General features: G+C 41.7%; 1 protein-coding gene across 1 annotated transcript in view; it reads right to left on the reverse strand.

Annotated features, from left to right (window-relative positions):
• Positions 1-289: 289 nt before the first annotated feature.
• Positions 290-22,352, reverse strand: part of LOC308676209 (nucleolar transcription factor 1-like) — a 243,248-nt gene continuing 221,185 nt past the window's right edge. The window contains exon 21 of the mRNA XM_081341986.1: positions 290-421. Coding sequence (XP_081198112.1) covers positions 308-421 — 114 coding nt within the window. The 3' untranslated portion in view covers positions 290-307. The remainder of the gene's footprint in view (positions 422-22,352) is intronic.

Raw genomic sequence — 22,352 nt, forward strand, 5'->3', positions numbered from 1 at the left:
GGTGAAAGAGAGAGAGGATTATACAATACAATTCTCTCCCCACACTATCATCACCCACCAAAAAAGAAAAGGGAAAAAGTACAGCCCTTTGCTGGTTGTCAGCTACTGTGTACCCTGCCCCCTGCTACTCTCCCCCACAGCCACACATTGTTAAATTAAAGGCCTGTGAAGAAAGGTGGTTAATTAAACCAATGATTTCCCCCTCCATTTCCTCCCCATCCCAGCTCTTCAGCTGCAATGTTATTATTATTCAGAAAAACAAAACCAAATAAAGTATAGCAAGAAAGATGGCAAGATAAAAGACAATTCAATTGGAATCTGAATCAGAAGAGTCTCCTGAAGAGGATGAGGAACTGCTGCTGCCTTCTGATTCATTTTCCTCCTCATCCTCATCATCCTCTTCGTCATCCTCTTCTTCATTCTGGGAAAAGAAGAGGCAAGTTACAGAGCAAGTCAAGGTGGGGGGGGGGGAAGGTGGGAACAGAACAAGAAACCCACTTCCTGTAAGTCTGACAGATGGAAAAGTGAGTGCAGAATCCTGTTTTTTTAAGAATCTCAGTATCTTATTAACTCTTTTAAAAGATTGTTAGTTCATAGGCTACAGACTGACAATCTGCAGCCCAAACATGGTTAATAAAGGGCTGTACTGTCTACAATTCTCTTCCCTCACTTGGCCATGCTTGTTCTGCTGATGTTAAAACATAGCCAGGAGGAACTCATTTTATAGCCCACGGGCCACATCTGGCCCTTCAGCCTGCAGCATCACTATTGGTGGGGATGGGGCATTGGTGGAGATGGCGGGGGAGGAAGGGGCTATCCTCCACAACAGACCCAGTTTCTCATGTGGTCCCTTGGGAAATTTAATTGCCCACCCTTTCTTAGATCCTGAGGGCTTGCCACCCCTGTGACTCCAGGGTGAAAACTGTTTCTCTGCTGATATTATTAGTATGGATGTAGCAAACTTGATTGCTCGAGGATGGGGAAAAACAATTAAAATCTTCCATTTGGTGATCCTGTGCGTATCCTCTTCTACTCACAAAAAAGATAACCTCATTGAGTCAATTAAGAAACTTGCTCAATTTTTGTAATTTTACAGTTGGCAGAATACAGCTGTTCATTTTTCAGTGAATACATAAATCAGTGCAGTTGTCCTAACATCTGGCTCCCATGAGGCTATCCAATTTTAGATGAGTAGGAGATCAGCTATTGCTGCTCAGTAAAGAGGGAAAAGCCTTCTTCTCCATGCTCACAGGCACTCATGTTTAAAAATATACAAACATTACCCCAAAACCACGGTATGAAGTGTTTTGGTTCATACAGCTCTATCATTGTAATTCTGATAATGATTTGGTATGAGGCCCACTCATTAATGGGCAATGTTTTTTTTAATTAAAGAGTTTTACAGATACATTTTAAACATAAAAACCCATCCCCCCACCCCCACCCAATTCCCCCTCCCTCTCCCTCCCTCCCCCCCCACTTCCCAGAGCAAATACAGGGTATTAACCCTAACAATCTTAAACTATAATATGCAAACTAACTATAATAACACTTTAAGTCCTATCGCACTTTAACTCTCCTTAAAAATAACTAAATAATAACAAATCTTCTAAATCTAATACTCATTCAAATGCTAAATGAAACTTTTTGGTCCCGTATTTATTCTGGATATAATCAATCCATCTTCTCCATTCCAAAATATATCTTTGTTGCGAATGGTCTTTCAAATATGCTGAGATTTTCGCCATTTCTGCCAGGTTCGAAACTTTTAAAGTTCATTCTTCTATAGTAGGCAAATCCTCCTTCTTCCAATATTGCGCAACCAAAAGTCTTGCTGCCATTATTAAATTCAGCATCAATTTAGTTTCTATAGCAGTAGGGTTAGGGTTAGGGTTAGGGTTAGAGTCAATAATAATACCCAGCAAAAATAATTGTGGAGAAAATTTTATCTTTTTCTTAAATATCTTCTGCATATTCCACCAAATTTTAATCCAAAAAGCTTTTACTTTTTTACAAGTCCACCATATATGATAATATGTTGCATCATTACAACCACACCTCCAGCATTTAGGCTGATAATTTGAATACATAGATGCCAATTTCTTAGGATCTAAATGCCATCTATAAAACATCTTATAAAAATTCTCTCTTAAATTTTGTGCCTGTGTAAATTTTACATTTCTGACCCAGATTGTTTCCCAAGTATCCATCGTTATTGGTACTTGAATATTCTGGGCCCATTTTATCATACAATCTTTAACAAGTTCCATTTCTGAATCTAATTCTATCAATGCATTATATATCCTTCTTATATGTGCAGGACTTTGATCTCTAATTTGTTTAACCAAATTTTCATCTACTATAGAAATACCAATTTTCTGATCTTGTTTCCATCTAGCTTGTAACTGCCCATACTGAAACCAGGTTTGTACTATCTTTTCTTCTTTTAAAATATTAAATGGCTTTAATTGCCAGACATTTCTTTCCAATCTAAGAATTTCTTTATATGTAGTCACATCATGCTTAAATCCCACATTTATATTTTCTATCGCATGTTTACCGTATTTTCCGGCGTATAAGACGACTGGGCGTATAAGACGACCCCCTACTTTTCCTGTTAAATTACCGTATTTTTTGGACCATAAGACACACCTGACCATAAGACGCACCCAGTTTTTAGAGCAGGAAAACAAAAAAAAAATATTCTGAACCAAATAGTACCGGTATACTAAAACAGGGCTTTTCAACCTTTTCATCCATTGTACCACTTTTAGGATAAGGCAATGTCCGAGTACCACCAGTCGCCCAGCAAGGTGTCAAAAACCTGACCCCCCCCAAAAAAGGAAAAAAATGATAAAGTACAGGTAGTCCTCGGCTTACAATGATTCACTTAGTGACCGTTCAAAGTTACGACGGCACTGAAAAGTGACTTATGACCATTTTTCACACTTATGACCACTGCAGCATCCCCAGGGTCATGTGATTTACATTCGGATGTTTGGCAATCGATTCATATTTAAGATGGTCACATTGTTCCAGGGTCATGTGATCGCCTTTTGCAACCTTCTGACAAGCAAAGTTAGTGGGGAAACCAGATTCACTTAACAATCATGTTACTAATTTAATTTCTCTCTCTCCTTCTCTTTCTCTCCCTCTCTCCCCCTCCCTCTTTCTTTCTCTCTCCTCTCTCCTTCTTTCTCTCTCTCCCTTTCTCTCCCTCTCCCTCTTTCTCTCCCTATTTTTCTCTTTCCCTCTATTTCTCCCTCTTTCTCTCTCCCTCTATTTCCCTCCCTCTTTCTTTCTCCTTGTCTCTCTCTCCCTCTCTCTCTATTTTTCTCTTTCCCTCTATTTCTCCCTCTTTCTCTCTCTCCCTCTATTTCCCTCCCTCTTTCTTTCTCCTTGTCTCTCTCTCCCTCTCTCTCTATTTTTCTCTTTCCCTCTATTTCTCCCTCTTTCTCTCTCTCCCTCTATTTCCCTCCCTTTCTTTCTCCTTCTGTCTCTCTCCCTCTTTCTCTCCCTCTCTATTTTTCTTTTTCCCTCTATTTCTCCCTTTCTCTCTCTCCCTCTATTTCCCTCCCTCTTTTTCTCCTTGTCTCTCTCTCCCTTTCTCTCTCTCCCTTTCTTTCTCTCCCTCTCTCTTTCCCTCTCCCTCTCTCCCCCTCTACTTCTCTCCATTTCTTTCTCCTTCTCTCTCTCCCTCCCTATTTCTTTCTCCTTCTCTCTCCCTCTCTTTCTCTCTCTCTCTCTCTCTATTTCTCTTTCTCCCTCCCTCTCCCATTGTCCCTTCCTTCTTTCCTTCCTTCCTTTCTTTCTTCCTTCCCTCCCTCTTTGTCCTTCCCTCTCCACGTTAGAGCAGTACCTGCGGAGGCGGCTCTGCGGCCCAACTTTCTCTTGCAGAAAGCAAGCTGAAACGGAGCAAGGGAGATTGCCAGGAACGCGAATCGGCTGATCTCGTGCTCCTGCAATCTCCCTCACTCGGTTTCAGCTTCCCTTGCTACAAGAGAAAGCAGGCTGAAACAAGGGAGATTGCAGCAGCGCGAGATCAGCCGATTCACATTCCTGGCAATCTCCCTCACTCTGTTTCAGCCTGCTTTCTCTTGTAGCAAGGGAAGCTGAAACCAAGCGAGGGAGATTGCAGGAACGTGAGATCGGCGTTTCTCAGCACGTGCCGATTCGTGCTCCTGGCAATCTCCCTTGCTTTCCACTTGCGGAGGTTGTGGCTGGCCATACGGATCAGCTTCGGACCATAAGATGCACCCTCGTTTTCCCCCCTACTTTTGGGGGAAAAAAGTGCGTCTTATGGTCTGAAAAATACGGGTATAGGGTTTGGGCTATACTTGCCGTATAAGACTACTGTATTTTCCGGCGTATAAGACGACTGGGTGTATAAGACGACCCCCGACTTTTGAGAAGATTTTCATGGCTTAAAAAGTCGTCTTATACGCCGGAAAGTACGGTAGGTATTGCCCAAATTGGAATTTTAAAGTTCAACTTATAACGATATTTTTTCCACACTCGCAACAGGGCATATCTTAATATATTTATTTATTTATTTATTTATTTAATTAAATTTTTATACCGCCCTTCTCCCGAGGCACTCAGGGCGGTGAACAGGGCATATAAATAGAAGTACAAAAGTTAAAAAGGATTAAATTGTTGCCCGAATTAAAACAATCAAAATATAAAAAAAAAACAAAACATTAAAACCCTAACATTTCCCCCATCAGGCCAGGCCAGCTTGTTCGAATAAATGGGTCTTTAACCCGCGCCGGAAGGAGCGAAGATCCGGTGCCATCCGAAGCTCAACCGGCAGTTGATTCCATAAAGCCGGGGCGCCCACAGAGAAGGCCCTCCCCCTGGGGGCCACCAGCCGGCATTCTCTGACCAGAGGCACCCTGAGGAGGCCCTCTCTGTGGGAACGCACAGGGCGGAGGGGAGTCGACGCCGGCAGCAGGTGGTCCCTGAGGTATTCCGGACCCATGCCATGTAAGGACTTAAAAACCATCACCAAGACCTTGAACCTCACCCGGAAGACAACTGGTAACCAATGCAGCTCACGGAGCAAAGGTGTAACATGGGAGTACCGGGAAACTCCCAAGACAACTCTCGCGGCCGCATTCTGTACCAGTTGGAGCCTCTGAGTGGTCTTCAAGGGAAGCCCCATGTAAAGAGCATTGCAATAGTCAAGACGAGAGGTCACGAGCGCATGAGTGACCGTACACAGGGCATCCCGGTCCAGATAGGGCCGCAACTGGCGCACCAGGCGAACCTGGGCGAAAGCCCCCCTAGTCACGGCTACTATGTGGTCTTCTAGGGTAAGCCGTGAATCTAGGAGGACTCCCAAGTTGCAAGCCCTATCCACGGGGGGTAAAAACTCACCCCCCATAGAGAGCGATGGAGCATTTTGAATGTCCCGGGATGCCGGAATGTACAGCCACTCAGTCTTGTCAGGGTTGAGCTGAAGTCTGTTCCTCCCCATCCAGACCCGAACTGCCTCCAGGCAACGGGACATCACAGCGAGGGCATCACTGGGGTGGTTTGGGGTCGAAATGAAAAGTTGGGTATCATCGGCATATTGATGATACCCAACTCCAAAACCACGAATGATCTCACCCAGCGGTTTCATGTAGATGTTGAACAGGAGAGGCGAGAGGACCGACCCCTGAGGAACTCCACAAATGAGAGACCTAGGAGTCGACCTCTGCCCCCCTGTCAACACCGACTGCGAGCGTCCCAGGAGATAGGAGGAGAACCACCGAAGAACCGTGCCTCCCACTCCCAGTCCCCTGAGACGCCGCAGCAGGATACCATGGTCGATGGTATCGAAAGCCGCCGAGAGGTCTAATAGGACTAGGACAGAGGAATATCCCCTGTCCCGGGCCCTCCAGAGATCATTCACCAGAGCGACCAATGCCGTCTCCGTGCTGTACCCGGGCCTGAAACCCGATTGGTACGGGTCTAGATAATCTTTCTAGATTATATGTGTGTCTTAAAAACATGATCAACTTTATATGTGTGTCTTAAAAACATTATCAACTTTTTTGTCATACAATAAATAAGCATGCCAACCATATAACAAATCATATCCTTCAATATTCAATAATCTCTCTTGTGTTGAATTGAACCAATTACTAATTGATGATAATACCGCAGCTTCATAGTATAATTTAAGACTGGGCATTTTAAGACCACCTCTTTCACGTGCATCTTGCATTATCTTAACTTTAACTCTAGGTCTCTTCCCTGCCCAAACAAATTTGTCAATACCTCTCTGCCATTCCTCCAAATTTGAATCTTTTTTAAGTATAGGTATCATTTGAAACAAAAATAAAAATTTTGGCAAAACATTCATTTTCACTGCTGCAATTCTTCCCAATAAAGACAATTGTAATTTTTTCCAACTATCTAACTCTTTTTGTATTTTTACCCATAACAATTCATAATTATTTTTTTTTTAATTGAAAAGTTTTAAAATACAATTTTCCTTTAAGAATCCCCCTAAAAAAATTAGCACCGCAGCAATCTGGTTGTTCCTTTCCAAAAACTCTAACACATCAACTATATGCCTCACATTATTTTTCATTTGCCTACCACTAATAAACCCCGTTTGATCCCCATGAATCACCTGTTGCAGAACCCTCATCAGTCTATTAGCCAAAACCTTAGCAAATATCTTGTAATCTATGTTTAAAAGCGATATCGGTCTATAATTTTTAACTTGAGTAGCATCTTGGTCTTCCTTCGGAATCAAAGAAATAAAAGCAGTTCTCCAAGACGGTGGCACCTTTCCCCCCCTCTGAATTGTCTGGAACAGTTCCTTTAACGGTTTTATCATTTCTAATTGTAAATTTTTGTAATAGGCCGCAGTCAAGCCATCCGTACCTGGTGCTTTATCCACCTTCAATTCCTTAATTGCTGTAAAAATTTCTTCTTCTGTGATCAGTTGATTAATCCCTTCTTTTTGTACTTGCGTAAGAACCGGGATGCTGGCATTTTCCAGATATATATCAATGTCTTTTTCATTAATTTTCTCCTTAGCATATAATTTAGAATAAAAATCCACAAAAGCGTCCTTGATAAGGTCCTGTTGAAACACAACCCTTCCTTTGTGCTCAATCTTGTCTATATTAGAAGCCCTTTGTTTTTTCCTCAATCTATAAGCTAACCATCTACCTGGTTTATTAGCGTTGCAAAAAGTATTATGCCTGGCAAACCGCAGATTGGTTGCCACTTGGTCAGCCATTAATTTATCAAATTGTCCTCTTAACAATTTAATAGCCTCCTTAGTCTTCACATCCTCTGAATTCAAAATCAAAGCCTTTTCTTTTTCCTTTATTTCGTTCTCCAGTTCTTTCCTCCTAGCTTCCACAACACGTCTATGTCTGTTATTCATATATATCAACACCCCTCTCATGTATGCCTTGCTAGCATCCCACACCATATCCATAGAGGTACCTTTGTTCATATTAGTTACAAAAAAATCCTTCATCCGCTGTTTGCATTCTTCCACATTTCTCTGATTTCTAAACAAATTCTCATTTACGCGCCACGAGCGCCTATCTCTTTTCTCCTTATCAATCTCTAACCAAACTGGACTATGATCAGAGATAGTTCTTGCACAAATCTTCACCTTTTTAGTCCTCAAAAAAAAGTCATTAGTCACCAAAATAAAATCAATCCTCGAAAAAGATTGGTGTCTATCAGAATAAAAAGTATAATCCTTTTCCCGCAAGTGTCTCTCACGCCAAATATCTCGCAATTCCAAGTCATCCTTCATTTCAAAAAAAGATTTAGGCAGTCTAGCATGACTTGGAATGCGCTTAAAAGCTCCAGCCTTATCCATCTGTACATCCAAAACACCATTCCAGTCCCCCATAAAAATAAAAGATTTATAATCCAACTGGGTAAGTTTTGTATGAAGTAAACTAAAAAAGTCAGCCTGTTGTTGTTGTTGATTAGGGGCATACAGTCCAACTAAAAGCGTCTTTTTGCCTTCTAGCAACAAATCTATCAATACGTATCTTCCATGCTTGTCTGCTTCAATTAAGTCCGCTGTTATGGCACTTTTAACATAAACAACCACTCCATTTTTCTTATTCATTGCAGAGGCAACAAAGTGCGCGCCCAGTCTTGAGTTCAATAAAAACTTTTGGTCCATAGCCCTAATATGCGTTTCTTGCAAACATATAACATCTATCTTGAATTGTTTTAAATATTGAAAAACTTTCTTTCTCTTCTGTGGTGAATTTAGTCCATTAACATTCCAAGTCAAAAATTTAGTTGCCATGCATATCCTCCCAAAGCTCTTGAAGCACTGCTTTGATAGGACTATCTTCTTTAGGCCGTGCTCCTCCCACTGCTTGGCTATGAGTACGTTGTGAAGATTCTGAAGACTTTTGCTGGTCTTGTTCTTTTATTTTCTTTGCTCTTTTTAAAGCAGCACGCGTTACCCTTTGCTCTCTAGGATCATCCAAAGAAGTTATAGCTTGATCTCCTCCAGCACCATTTTCCTCTGTTTCCTCCTCTTGATGTTCTCCTTCACCTTCTCCAGATCCCTTTGCAGCTTCCAGAAGTGTTAATGGGGTTGCTTTTAAAACAGTATTGTAGAAATCACGCGCTTGCTTCACAGTAATCAACCGATACCTTTTGCCTTCATACATCACCATCAGCCCATCTGGAATCTCCCATCTGAACCTTATATCTCGTTGCTTGAGCTCTTGAACAAGAAATGTGAAGTCTTTCCTTCTCCTTAAAATCTTTGGAGGGATTTCTTTTAAAACCAAGACTTCTTGATCAGCAATCACAACTTTAGCATCATAGGCAGCTTGTATAACTTCATCTCTAATTTCTCTTTTTGCAAAGTAAACCACCACATCTCTAGGCAACTTTCTCTGTCTGGCAATCCATGAGTTAACACGGAACACTTTATCCATAGCTGCTCTTATTTCAGATGCTGGCTGGTTCAACACCACTTCAAAAGCCTCAGAAACCAGCTGCTTTAAATCTTCCTTAATGTTCTCTTTTAAACCTCTGATTCTAACAGCAAACTGCATCTGGTAATATTGAGCAAGGCTTAACTCCCTTTCCATTTTGTCTCTTAAATTTTCATTCTCCCGTACTTTAACTTCTAATATTGCATTCTTTTGAGTCAGATCATCCACTTTTTCATCTAAATCCTCCACACATTCCGCCACTTCATGCACTGAGGACAAAATGTCTACCTTCATCACGCTGCACTTCTGTTCCATCCTCTCTTCTAATCTCTCCTCCAGTTTCTCCAATTTCTCCTCCATCTGTGCAAATTTATCACCCATTGATTGGTTAATTGATTCCAAAAGTACCTGGGCATGTTTATCCAGCGCATCTCGTAAATCCTTCGGTGTCAATACATCAGGAGGATGCAGCGCCTGTAACGATGATTGTTGCACCGGAGAAGATCCACCACTCCGAAGAGTTTTAGGGGGAGGTTTAGCCGCCATCTTTTACTTTTCAATTGTGACGCACTTTCACTTAAAGTTTAAAAAGTCCATCAAGCTCGAGAGTATAATAAAATAATCCTCTTCACCTTTCCCTCTTGTACCGCTCTGCCTGCTCCTTTAATCCATAGTCCTTTCTTCAGGCAGGGGTGGTCGCAGACGCCTGGCTCTGCTCCAAGAAATCCGGAGCAGAGACGCTGGCCAGCTGGGAGCAACCCAGGCTTCGGGGGAGTTCAATCCTTCAGCCGCCCAAGCTCCAAGCTCAGGCGGCCCCGGAGAACTCTACCCCTACCTGGGGCCTCACCCCCTCCTCTTCTCCCGAGGAGGGGGCTTCTAATTCGCCCGAACAGCTGATCGGCGCTGTTTCGGGCGAAAAAACAACAGCTGAGCCGCGGGCAGCCCGGGAAGGCTGTCTCCGTCGCCGCGGAGCCACCGGAAGAATTCATAATTATTTTTGTATAATTTTACATTTGAAGCTGAAAGATATACCCCCAAATATTTAATCTTTTTAACTATTTCAAATCCCGTTAGCTCTTCTAAAACAACCTTTTGTTCTATGGTCATATTTTTAGACAATATTTTAGTTTTTGCCGTATTTATCTTAAATCCAGAAACTTTTCCATATGACATTATTATCTTCATCATATCTACAACTGAGTAAGTCGGTTGACTTAATGTAATAACCAAGTCATCCGCAAACGCTCTCAATCTATAATCTTGATCTTTTATTTTAATTCCCTTAATTTTATTTGAGTCATGTATCTTAATAATCCCCTTCATGGATTACTGCCTTGTCGTGGCGAAGGGGCTTGCGTAATTCAATGAAGCTATGAGCTATGCCGTGCAGGGCCACCCAAGACGGACAGGTCATAGCTGAGAGTTCTGACAAAACGTGATCCACTGGAGAAGGAAATGGCAACCCACTCCAGTATCTTTGCCATGAAAAACCTATGGACAGTACCAAAAGGCAAAACGATATGACGCTGGAAGATGAGCCCCTCAGGTCGGAAGGCGTCCAATATGCTACTGGGGAAGAGCAGAGGGCTAGTACTAGTAGCGCCAGAAAGAATGAAGCGACTGGGCCAAAGCCGAAAGGACGCTCAGCTGTGGATATGTCTGGTGGTGAAAGGAAAGTCCGATGCTGTAAAGATTTTTTCTCCATAGGAACCTGGAATGTAAGATCCATGAATCAAGGAAAGCTGGACGTGGTCAAACAAGAGATGACAAGACTGAACATCGACATCTTAGGTATCAGCGAACTAAAATGGACAGGAATGGGTGAATTTAATTCAGATGACCATCAGGTATACTACTGCGGGCAAGAATCCCTCAGAAGAAATGGAGTAGCCTTCATAGTCAATAAAAGAGTAGGAAAATCAATACTGGGATACAATCCTCAAAATGACAGAATGATCTCAGTTCGAATCCAAGGCAAACCATTCAATATCACAGTAGTCCAGGTCTATGCCCCAACCACCAGTGCTGAAGAGGATGAAATTGACCGGTTCTATGAAGCCCTACAGCACCTTATAGAAGTAACACCAAAAAATGATGTCCTTATCATCATGGGGGATTGGAATGCTAAAGTAGGAAGCCAAAAGATAACTGGAATAACAGGCAAGTTTGGCCTTGGAGTACAAAATGAAGCAGGGCACAGGCTGATAGAATTTTGTCAAGAGAATACGATGGTCATAGCAAACACACTTTTCCAACAACCCAAGAGACGGCTCTACACATGGACATCACCAGACGGTCAACACAGAAATCAGATTGATTATATGCTCTGCAGCCAAAGATGGAGAAGCTCTATACAGTCGGTAAAAACAAGACCAGGAGCTGACTGTGGCTCAGACCATGAGCTTCTCCTTGCAAAGTTTAGGCTTAAACTGAAGAAAGTAGGGAAAAGCACTAGGCCACTCAGGTATGAATTAAATCATATCCCTGTTGAATATACAGTAGAGGTGACAAATAGATTTAAGGAATTAGATCTGATAGACAGAGTGCCTGAAGAACTATGGACAGAGGTTCGCGACATTGTACAACAGGTAGCAACCAAAACCATCCCAAAGAAAAAGAAATGCAAGAAAGCAAAATGGCTGTCTGAGGAAGCTTTGCAAATAGCTGAGGAAAGGAGGGAAGCGAAAGGCAAGGGAGAAAAACATAGATATGCCCAATTGAATGCAGAATTCCAGAGAATAGCTAGAAGAGATAAGAATGCCTTCTTAAATGAACAGTGCAAAGAAATAGAAGAAAACAATAGAATAGGGAGGACCAGAGATCTTTTCAAGAAAATTGGACAGATGAAGGGAACATTCCATGCAAAAATGGGCATGATAAAGGACCAAAATGGCAGGGACCTAACAGAGGCAGAAGAGATTAAGAAGAGGTGGCAAAATTACACAGAAGAACTATACAAGAATGAGCTTAACGTCCCAGATAATCACAATGAGGTGGTCACTGACCTCGAGCCAGACATCCTAGAATGTGAGGTGAAGTGGGCCTTAGAAAAGCTGAGCAACAACAAAGCTAGTGGAGCTGACAGTATTCCAGCTGAGCTATTCAAAATCTTAAAAGACAGTGCAGTAAAAGTGCTACACTCAATTTGCCAGCAAATTTGGAAAACTCAACAGTGGCCACAGGATTGGAAAAGATCAGTTTACATTCCAATTCCAAAGAAAGGCAGTGCCAAAGAATGTTCAAACTATCGCACCATTGCACTCATTTCTCATGCTAGTAAAGTCATGCTTAAAATCCTACAAGCTAGATTTCAGCAGTATGTGGATCGAGAACTACCAGAAGTACAGGCAGGATTTCGAAGAGGCAGAGGAACTAGAGATCAAATTGCCAACATACGCTGGATCATGGAGAAAGCTAGGGAGTTCCAGAAAAACATCTACTTCTGCTTCATTGACTATGCTAAAGCCTTTGATTGTGTGGATCATAACAAACTGTGGCAAGTTCTTAAAGAGATGGGAGTACCAGACCATCTTATTTGTCTCTTGAGAAACCTATATGCGGGTCAAGAAGCAACAGTGAGAACTGGACACGGAACCACTGATTGGTTCAAAATTGGGAAAGGAGTCCGGCAAGGCTGTTGTTGTGACTCAGGGCCAGCCTGTGGGTCCGACAGCCGGCTCTGATGTATCGGATGACTCTGAGGGGGAGGAGGGAAACGAACCGGCTGATGATGGTTTGGAGGAGGGAAACGAACCGGCTGATGATGGTTTGGAGGCTTTGCAGAGTCCTCAGCCGGGGACCTCTTCTCAGCTGCGTGAGCCCGAGAGTGCGGAGGAAGATGACCCACAGCTGGCCCTGTTCAAGGACGCCCGACGCAGGAGGCAGTCAAGCAGGAACAAACAAAGAAAGGCTGCAGGACTCCTCGGGAGGAGGCACAAGGAGACCACGCCCTGAGCTCTCTATAAAAGGAGTGTTTGGGGAGGGGCTGGTTGCTGAAAGCAACTTTTCCGCTTGAGAAGACAAGCTCTAGTGTTTTTGTTAACTGCGTAATTAAATCTTGGCAGAAGCCTTTTGGCCTTGGACGCTTTCCAGTCTCTTCTTTTCGAATAGGGGTTGCGAGAAGAGGGCTGGTTCAGAACAGCTGTATACTGTCGCCTTGCCTATTTAACTTATATGCAGAGCACATCATGAGAAAGGCAGGGCTAGATGAATCAAAAGTTGGAATTAAGATTGCCGGAAGAAATATCAACAACCTAAGATACGCAGATGATACCACTCTAATGGCAGAAAGTGAAGAAGAACTAAAGAGCCTCTTGTTGCGGGTGAAGAAGGAGAGTGCAAAACTTGGGTTGAAACTTAACATTAAGAAAACCAAGATCATGGCATCTGGCCCTCTCAATTCTTGGCAAATAGATGGGGAAGAAATGGAGGTAGTGACAGATTTTGTTTTCCTGGGCTCCAAGATCACTGCAGATGGGGACTGTAGCCAAGAAATTAAAAGACGCTTGCTCCTGGGGAGGAAAGCCATGGCAAATCTAGACAGCACACTAAAAAGCAGAGACATCACCCTGTCAACAAAAGTGCGTATAGTCAAGGCTATGGTCTTCCCAGTTGCAATGTATGGCAGTGAAAGTTGGACCATAAGAAAGGCTGAGCGCCAAAGAATTGAGGCCTTTGAACTATGGTGCTGGAGAAGACTCCTGCGAGTCCCTTGGACTGCAAGGCGATCAAACCGGTCAGTCCTAGAGGAGATCAATCCTGACTGCTCTTTAGAAGGCCAGATCCTGAAGCTAAAACTCAAATACTTTGGCCACCTAATGAGAAGGAAGGACTCACTGGAGAAGAGCCTAATGCTGGGAAAGATCGAGGGCAATAGAAGAAGGGGACGACAGAGAATGAGGTGGCTGGATGGAGTCACTGAAGCAGTAGGCGTGAGCTTAAATGGACTCCAGAAGATGGTAGAAGACAGGAAGGCCTGGAGGAATGTTGTCCATAGGGTCGCGATGGGTCGGACACGACTTCGCAGCTAACAACAACAACAATCTTAATAATATTTCCAATGTTAAAACAAACAACAAAGGTGACAACGGACACCCCTGTCTTGTACCCTTTTCAATATTACATGCTTCTGTCAAACTGCCATTGATTATTATTTGAGCTGTTTGCTTCTGATATATCGCCCTAATAGGAGCTTTGGTGGAGCAGTGGGCTAATGCCTCCTTAAGTAACACCAGCTGCCTGCAATTAGTGCAGGTTCGCATCCCACCAGGCTCAAGGTTGACTCAGCCTTCCATCCTTCCGAGGTAGGTAAAACGAGGACCCAGATTGTTGGGGGCAATAAGCTGACTTTGTAATAATGCCGCTGGGGGGGGGCAAAAGCCCTAATAAGCAGGCATATACATAGAATGAAGGCTATTGCTAAGCACATTGGTTTGTGCTTAAATTGTAAGCCGCCCTGAGTCTTCGGAGAAGGGCGGGATATAAATGGGATTAAAATAAAATAAAAATAAATAAATAATAGGTTGTAAAAAATAACCCCCAAACTCCATTTTCTTCAGTACCTTAAATAAAAAATGCCAATCCAATAGATCAAAAGCTTTTTCAGTGTCCAAAAAAATCAGCGCTGCAGAGACCTGGTTATTTCTTTCCAAAAATTCCAATAAATCTACAATATGTCTCACATTATTCTTCATTTGTCTACCACTTATAAATCCTGTTTGGTCACTATGAATCATTTGCTGCATTGCTAAAATTTTTGCAAATAACTTGTAGTCAGTATTTAAGAGCAATATTGGCCTATAATTTTTACTTTGGGTAAGATCTTGATCTTCCTTCGGAATCAGCGATATAAAAGCTGTTTTCCACGATGGAGGCACTTCTCCTCCAGATTGGATTGTTCTAAATAATTCTTTTAAAGGTTCCACCATTTCTAGCTGTAAATCTTTATAATAAATGGCAGTCAAGCCATCTGTTCCTGGTGCTTTCCCCACCTTTAATTGCTAAAATAATTTCTTCAGCATTTATCAATCGATTCATCCCTTCCCTTTACTCTTGTGTAAGAACAGGGATATTCACTTCTTGTAGATATCTATCTATATCTATACCTTGAATTTTATCCCTAGCATATAACTTAGAATAGAATTCAACAAAAGCCTTTTTAATAAGGTTTTGCTGAAACACCTCTTTTCCCTTATATTCTGTTTTATCTATGTTACGTGACCTTTGTTTTTTCCTTAACAAATAGGATAGCCACCTACCCGGTTTATTAGCATTACAAAAAGTATTATGTTTAACATACCGTAGGTTGGTTGCCACTTGATCTGCCATCAACATATTAAACTGACCTCTTAACAAAGTAATTGCTTCTTTCATCCTTTTGTCAGATGGATTCAAAATTAGAGCCTTCTCTTTCCTCTTAATTTCCTCCTCTAACTCTTTATGCTTATATTCCAATTTACGCCTATGTTTATTATTCAAATATATTAACACTCCTCTCATATAAGCTTTACTTGCATCCCAAACCATTTCAATAGAGGTACCCTTATGCATGTTTATATTAAAAAATTCTTTCATCTGTTTTTTACATTCATCCACATTTTCTTGATATCTAAACAGATTTTCATTCAATCTCCACGACCTCCTATCTCCACTCTCTTTATCCAATTCCAACCATACTGGACTATGATCTGATAGTATTCTTGGACATATCTTAATCTTCTTAATCCTGGAAAAAAATCATTAGTAGTTAATACAAAATCAATCCTGGAAAAAGATTGATGTCTATCAGAAAAAAGGTAAAATCTTTTTCCTCTAAATTTCTTTCTCTCCAAACATCTCTCAATTCCAAGTCATCTTTCATCTCAAAAAAAGATTTAGGCAATTTAGCATGATTTGGTGTACTTTTGAAAAGGCCTTTTTTGTCTTTCTGTGTGTCCAGGACTTCATTCCAGTGTCCCATCAAAATACACGATTTATAATCCCATTGAATTATCTTACTATGTAAAAGTTTGTAAAATTCTCCTTGCTGTTGATTAGGTGCATATAATCCAACTAAAAGTATTTTCTTGCCTTCTATTAAAAGTTCAATTATAACATATCCTCCTTGTTTATCAGTTTCAATTAAGTTAGCTGTTAAATTCTTCTTCACATAAATAACTACTCCATTTTTCTTATTTGAAGCAGACGCGCTGAACTGTGTACCCAATCTAGAGTTTATCAAATATTTTTGATCTGATGCAGGAATATGCATTTCCTGTAAACAAATAACATCATTTTTAAATTGTTTCAAATACTGAAATACTTTCTTTCTCTTTTGCAGGGAGTTTAATCCATTAACATTCCAGGTTAGAAACTTTGTTGCCATCTTTTGCAACCTGAAGCTTTCGGAGCGCATCTTGCAAAACCACCTGCACCTGCCTCTTCGGTCTCGCTCCTCCCACTGCTTCACTATAGGTAGATTCTTGAGACATGATTGTAGCTTTCTGTTGTTCTTGTACTTGTCTCATTCGTCTGATTGCAGCCCGTGTCACTCTTTGTTCCTTAACCTCTTCTGACAACGTCTGGGGCTGCTCAACTTCTAAAATTTGCTGGGATTCTTTAACCATCCGCGAAACAACTTCTTCATCTCCTTGTGTAGTCTCCATTTGAGTCTGACGCGCTCCTTCTTCCTTCCTTCCTTTAAATTCTGGAGATGGCGGAGGACCTGCCTTCAATACATTAGAATAAAAATCTCGTGCCTTCAAAACTGTATTAAGACGATATCTCGTGCCAGCATAATTCACCACCAAGCCTGCTGGTATCTCCCATCTAAACTGAAGCTGCCGTTTCTTTAATTCATCTGCCAAAAAAGCAAATTCTTTTCTTTTCCTTAAAATTTTTGGTGGAATCTCTTTCAAAATTAAAACTTCTTGCTCAGCCACTTTAATTCTATTATTGTAAAAAGCTTGAACAATCACATTTCTAATCAATCTCTTTGTAGACCATCACATCTCTAGGTAATTTTCTTTGTCTGGCAATCCAAGAATTGACACGAAATATTTTGTCTATATCCCCCATAATATCTTCCGCTTGACACTCCAAGATCGGTTCAAGAGCTTGTGCCAATAACTCTTTCAAATTTTCCTTTGGGTCCTCTTTCAATCCTCTAATCCTCAAAGCAAACTCCATATCTCTATATTGTATCATAACTACGTCATCATCAATCTTTTCCATCTTATTTTCGGCTTCCAACATTTTAGCATCCAATCTCAGATTATTTTGATTCACCTCTTCCACACGCCCATCCAGATGCTCAATACAAACTGCAAGCCCCTGAAATGCAGCCAAAATGTCTGCTCTTATTTCAGTATTCTTCTCCTCAAAAAGTTCAGCTATTTGCTGAGATTGTATTTTTAAAGCATCTTGTAAATCTTTTAATGTTAATGCAGGTGCAGGTGCCACAGGAAGCGGCATCAAAGCCTGTAATGAAGAATGCTGAACTGGTGAAACACCAGCACGTTTAGTAACAGAAGTTTTAGTTGATTTAGAAGCCATTTTAACACCCAGTTAATTTTCGTTGCGCACTTTCACTTTCCACCCCGCTTGCAACTTTGTTATTTCCCTGTGAAATGTCCAATTCTTTAAAATCACTTATTAGATCAGTTCCAAATATTTATAAGGGGTGATTGTAAAAAAAGGCACAATTTCTTTCTTCTCAATCTATATAATATTTCTCCTGTCCTTTTATTCTTCCCGTTGTCGCTAACAATTCACTCCTGTGTCATCTTACTTTTCTTTCAAAGTAAACAGGAGTTAAAGTTCAAATACTTGCTGTTTCAATATTCTCCTGCACAGCTCTGCCTGCATCCAAGTAATCCAAAGTTAAATGTTGATTGCAGGGATGGTTGCAGCGTCCTGCTCTGCTCCAAAGCCTTGGAGCAGAGGAGTCCCCGAGTCCGGAGCAAATTCAGGCTACGGGGGGGCTCTCACCCTTCAACCCCCAGAATTTTAACTCTGGGGGTCTACGGGAGCTCTACCCCTACCTGAACGCTCACCCTCCCCTCTTCTCCCAAGGAGAGGGTTTCTGAACCGCAAAACAGCTGATCGTCGCTGTTTTAGCAGTTCAAACGGAAAGCAACGGGGCTGACGGCCGAAACGGCCGCCATCGACAGAGCCTTGCCACCCGGAAGATCATTAATGGGCAATGTTGAACTGAGTAAAGAATAATGGTCACTAAAACCTGCCATTCTTACAGTTTGCATAAAAGGTGGGAAGTGACTGTTTTCTCAGCTTCATCATTCGAGAGATAATGTTGGAGTTGGAAGGAGGGCTCAAGCAAGAAATTAGCCTGGATTCACTACATAAACACAAGAGGGCACGGTCTGACACACACACACACACACACACCCCAAATGCCATTGAACCTTATTTAGTCTTTACCAAGCAAAAGCTGCCAGGCTGGGGAAGATTCCTGCTACCAAGATTGAATTGCTATGTATTTCTATTGCTAATCAACTTGCCACGGAAAAGGGGGAAGGGGTAGATAATCCAGGGAGGAAACAGGATTCTAAGAAGCCGTTCATGGACAGTGAGAGCCTACAGGAATGCCGAGGTCACTAAAGCAGGTGCTTGAATCATTCCCATAACAAGCCCAGGTTCTATGATTGGACAATGGAAGCACCAGGCGTGGGGGGAAGGGAAGCTATTGTTTAACTAAGCAATTTTTCGTGCAGGAAAACCAGAGTTGGTTTTGATTCTTCAGTTCTGAGATGTGTATTCAATAAAGTTTATCTTTTATGGCACTTCAAAGCCTTGAAGATTTCCTTTCTTTGGGTTCGCTAGTTGGACAGTTGACACCTGTATTATAGGCAGGGAATAATACAGTAACTAGTTTGAACTGTACACGTGTGGGTCTGGCTCTTCTCACATGACATTAATCACCCCAGACTCACATCTTTTATGCCTGGGAACAAAGGAAGGTTACCGGAATGGCCACAGAACCTCAAACAGGAGCAGCAGTGGGGCAGGATGTGGTGGATGCTGTTTTACAGCGTCAAGACGGAATAGAGACTAAGGTCAGAACCCTGGCAGTGATGATGCTTCAACTAGTTCAACAGATGCAGAATGTCACAGCAGCTCTGGTTGCCCCTACATCACAAGCAGCCAAAGTTGTGCAGCCAGTGTTGCAGTGTTACCATGGGGGTTTACCAGTAAGATTTAGAAGAGTAGCAGAAAAGACAAGAACCTTCATAGCTCAATGTGAATTGCTCATGGGAACCCAAGTGGCAGTGTTTCCAAATGATCATTTGAGGGTATAATTTGTGTTGAGCCTGTTAACGGAGTTGGCAGCTCAGTGGCCACTACCAATCATTGAAAACAATGATCCTATCATGGATAATTACCAGAACTTCATGGACAACTTCAGGGGCCGTTTTGGAGACCCAATATGGGGTGTGAAAGCTAGCCGCTGGATTTACCAGCTCAGAGAGGGTAACAGAAGGGACAGGCAGTACATAGCTAAGTTAGTTGCAGCTGACCTAAATTGGAATGAAGCAGCTTTAACTGACCAATTTAGATGAGGACTGGATGCTCAAATTAGAGCCGAAGGTGTGATGCAAGGAGTGCCTCAGTACCTGGACCACTTGTACCAGCTTTGTATACTCACAGACTCTTGCTTGGAAGAAATACAATGGGAACTTGGACGGCCAAGTAAACCAAGTTCAAGCTCTCACTATACAGCATTTTGCCTGTGAATGAGTTGTGGGAGGGTAGAACCCATGCAAAGAGAAGCATCAAGGAAAAAAGCTGCCACTGAAGACAGACAAAGGCAAAGGAAGTTGGCACTCTCTGACAGCCATTTTCAAGTCCCTCTAGAGATATTCAATAGGATTCAAATCAGGGCTCTGGACATACACAGAGTTGTTCCTAAGCCACTCCTGTGTTGTCTTAGCTGTGTGCTTAGGATCATTGTCATGTTGGAAAGTGAGCCTTTGGCCCAGTTTGAGTTTCTGAGGAACAGGTTTTCATTGAGGATATCCCTGGACTTTGCTCCATTCACCTTTCCCTCAACCCTGACCAGTCTCCCAGTCCCTGCTGCTGAAAAACACCTCCACAGCATTATGCTGCCACCACGCTTCACTGTTGGGATGATATTGGGCAGGTGATGAGCGGTGCCTGGTTTCCTACAGACGTAACGTTTAAAATTGAGGCCAAACAATTCAATCTTGGTTTCATCAGACCAGAGAATCTTTTTTTTTTTTTATTGAAAAGTTTTAAAAATACAGTTTTCCTTTAAAAAACCCCCTTCCCCCTCCCTCCTCCCCTCCTTACCTCCCCCCTTCCCCCCCCTCCCCCCCTCCCTCCTCCCCCCCACCTCCCCCTAACCCCCCTCCCCCCCCCGGACTTCCCAGAGCTAAATACAAGGTATATATATATAAAAAGGCAATCATAAACAACCATATACTAACAACTATAAATTCTAAAATCCATCACTCTCTAACTTATATAGGATCAAACAAAACTTAGCATTATTAAATATATATAGAAAAAGCGATATCGGTCTGTAATTTTTAACTAAAGTAGCATCCTGGTCTTCCTTCGGAATCAAAGAGATAAAAGCTGTTCTCCAAGACGGGGGCACCTTTCCCCCCCTCTGGATTGTCTGGAACAGTTCCTTTAACGGTTTTATCATCTCTAATTGTAAGTTTTTATAATAGGCCGCAGTCAAGCCATCAGTGCCTGGTGCTTTATCCACCTTCAGTTCCTTAATAGCTGTAAAAATTTCTTCTTCTGTAATCAGTTGGTTAATCCCCTCTTTTTGTACTTGCGTAAGAACCGGGATGCTAGCCTTCTCCAAATACGTATCAATATCTTTTGCATTAATGTCCTCTTTAGTATATAATTTCGAATAAAAATCCACAAAGGCATCCTTAATAAGATTCTGTTGATACACAACCCTTCCTTTATGCTCAATCTTATCTATATTAGATGCCCTTTGTTTTTTCCTCAGTCTATAAGCCAACCATCTGCCTGGCTTATTAGCATTGCAAAAAGTATTATGCCTAGCAAACCGCAGATTGGTCGCCACTTGATCAGCCATTAATTTATCAAATTGTCCTCGTAACAGTCTAATAGCCTCCTTGATCTTCACCTCCTCTGGGTTCAAAATCAAAGCCTTTTCTTTTTCCTTTATTTCATTCTCCAGTTCTTTCCTTCTAGTTTCCACTGCACGTCTATGTCTATTATTCATATATATCAACACCCCTCTCATATAGCATCCCAAACCATATCCATAGAGGTACCCTTATTCATATTCATCTCAAAAAAATCCTTCATCCGCTGTTTGCATTCTTCCACATTTCTCTGATTTCTAAACAAATTCTCATTTACGCGCCATGAGCGTCTATCTCCTCTTTCCTTATCAATCTCCAACCACACTGGACTGTGATCAGAGATAATTCTTGCGCAGATTTTCACCTTTTTAGTTCTCAAAAGAAGATCATTAGTCAACAAAATAAAATCAATCCTCGAAAAAGATTGGTGTCTATCAGAATAAAATGTATAATCCTTCTCCCGCAAATGTCTCTCACGCCAAATATCTCGCAATTCCAGGTCATCCTTCATTTCAAAAAAAGATTTAGGCAGTCTAGCGTGACTTGGAATGCGTTTAAAGGCTCCAGCCTTATCCAACTGTACATCCATAACTCCATTCCAGTCCCCCATAAAAATAAAGGATTTATAATCCAACTGGGTAAGCTTTGTATGAAGTAAACTAAAAAAGTCAGCTTGTTGTTGATTTGGAGCATATAATCCAACTAAAAGCGTCTTTTTACCTTCAAACAACAGCTCGATCATAACATATCTTCCATGCTTATCTGCTTCAATTAGGTCCGCTGTTAAGGCACTTTTAACATAAACAACCACTCCATTTTTCTTATTCTCTGCAGAAGCAACAAATTGCGTACCCAGCCTCGAGTTCAATAAATACTTTTGATCCAAAACTCTAATATGCGTTTCTTGCAGGCATATAACATCTATCTTAAATTGTTTTAAATATTGAAAAACTTTCTTCCTCTTCTGCGGTGAGTTTAGTCCATTAACATTCCAGGTTAAAAATTTAGTTGCCATGTATATCCTCGAGAAGCTCTTGGACCACAGCTTTGATAGGACTGGTTACTTTAGGCCGTGCTCCTCCCACAGCTTGGCTATGAATGCGATGTGAAGAATCTGAAGACTTTTGCTGATCTTGTTCTTTTATTTTCTTTGCTCGTTTTAAAGCAGCACGCGTCACTCTTTGCTCTCTAGGATCATCCAAAGAGATTGTAGCTTGATCTCCTCCAGCACCATTTTCCTCTGTTTCCTCCTCTTGTTGTTCTTCTTCTCCAGATCCCTTTCCAGCTTCCAGGAGCGTTAATGGGGTTGCTTTTAAGACATTATTGTAGA

Source organism: Vipera berus (assembly GCF_964194415.1).
Source record: "Vipera berus genome assembly, chromosome: W".
NCBI lineage: Eukaryota > Metazoa > Chordata > Lepidosauria > Squamata > Viperidae > Vipera > Vipera berus.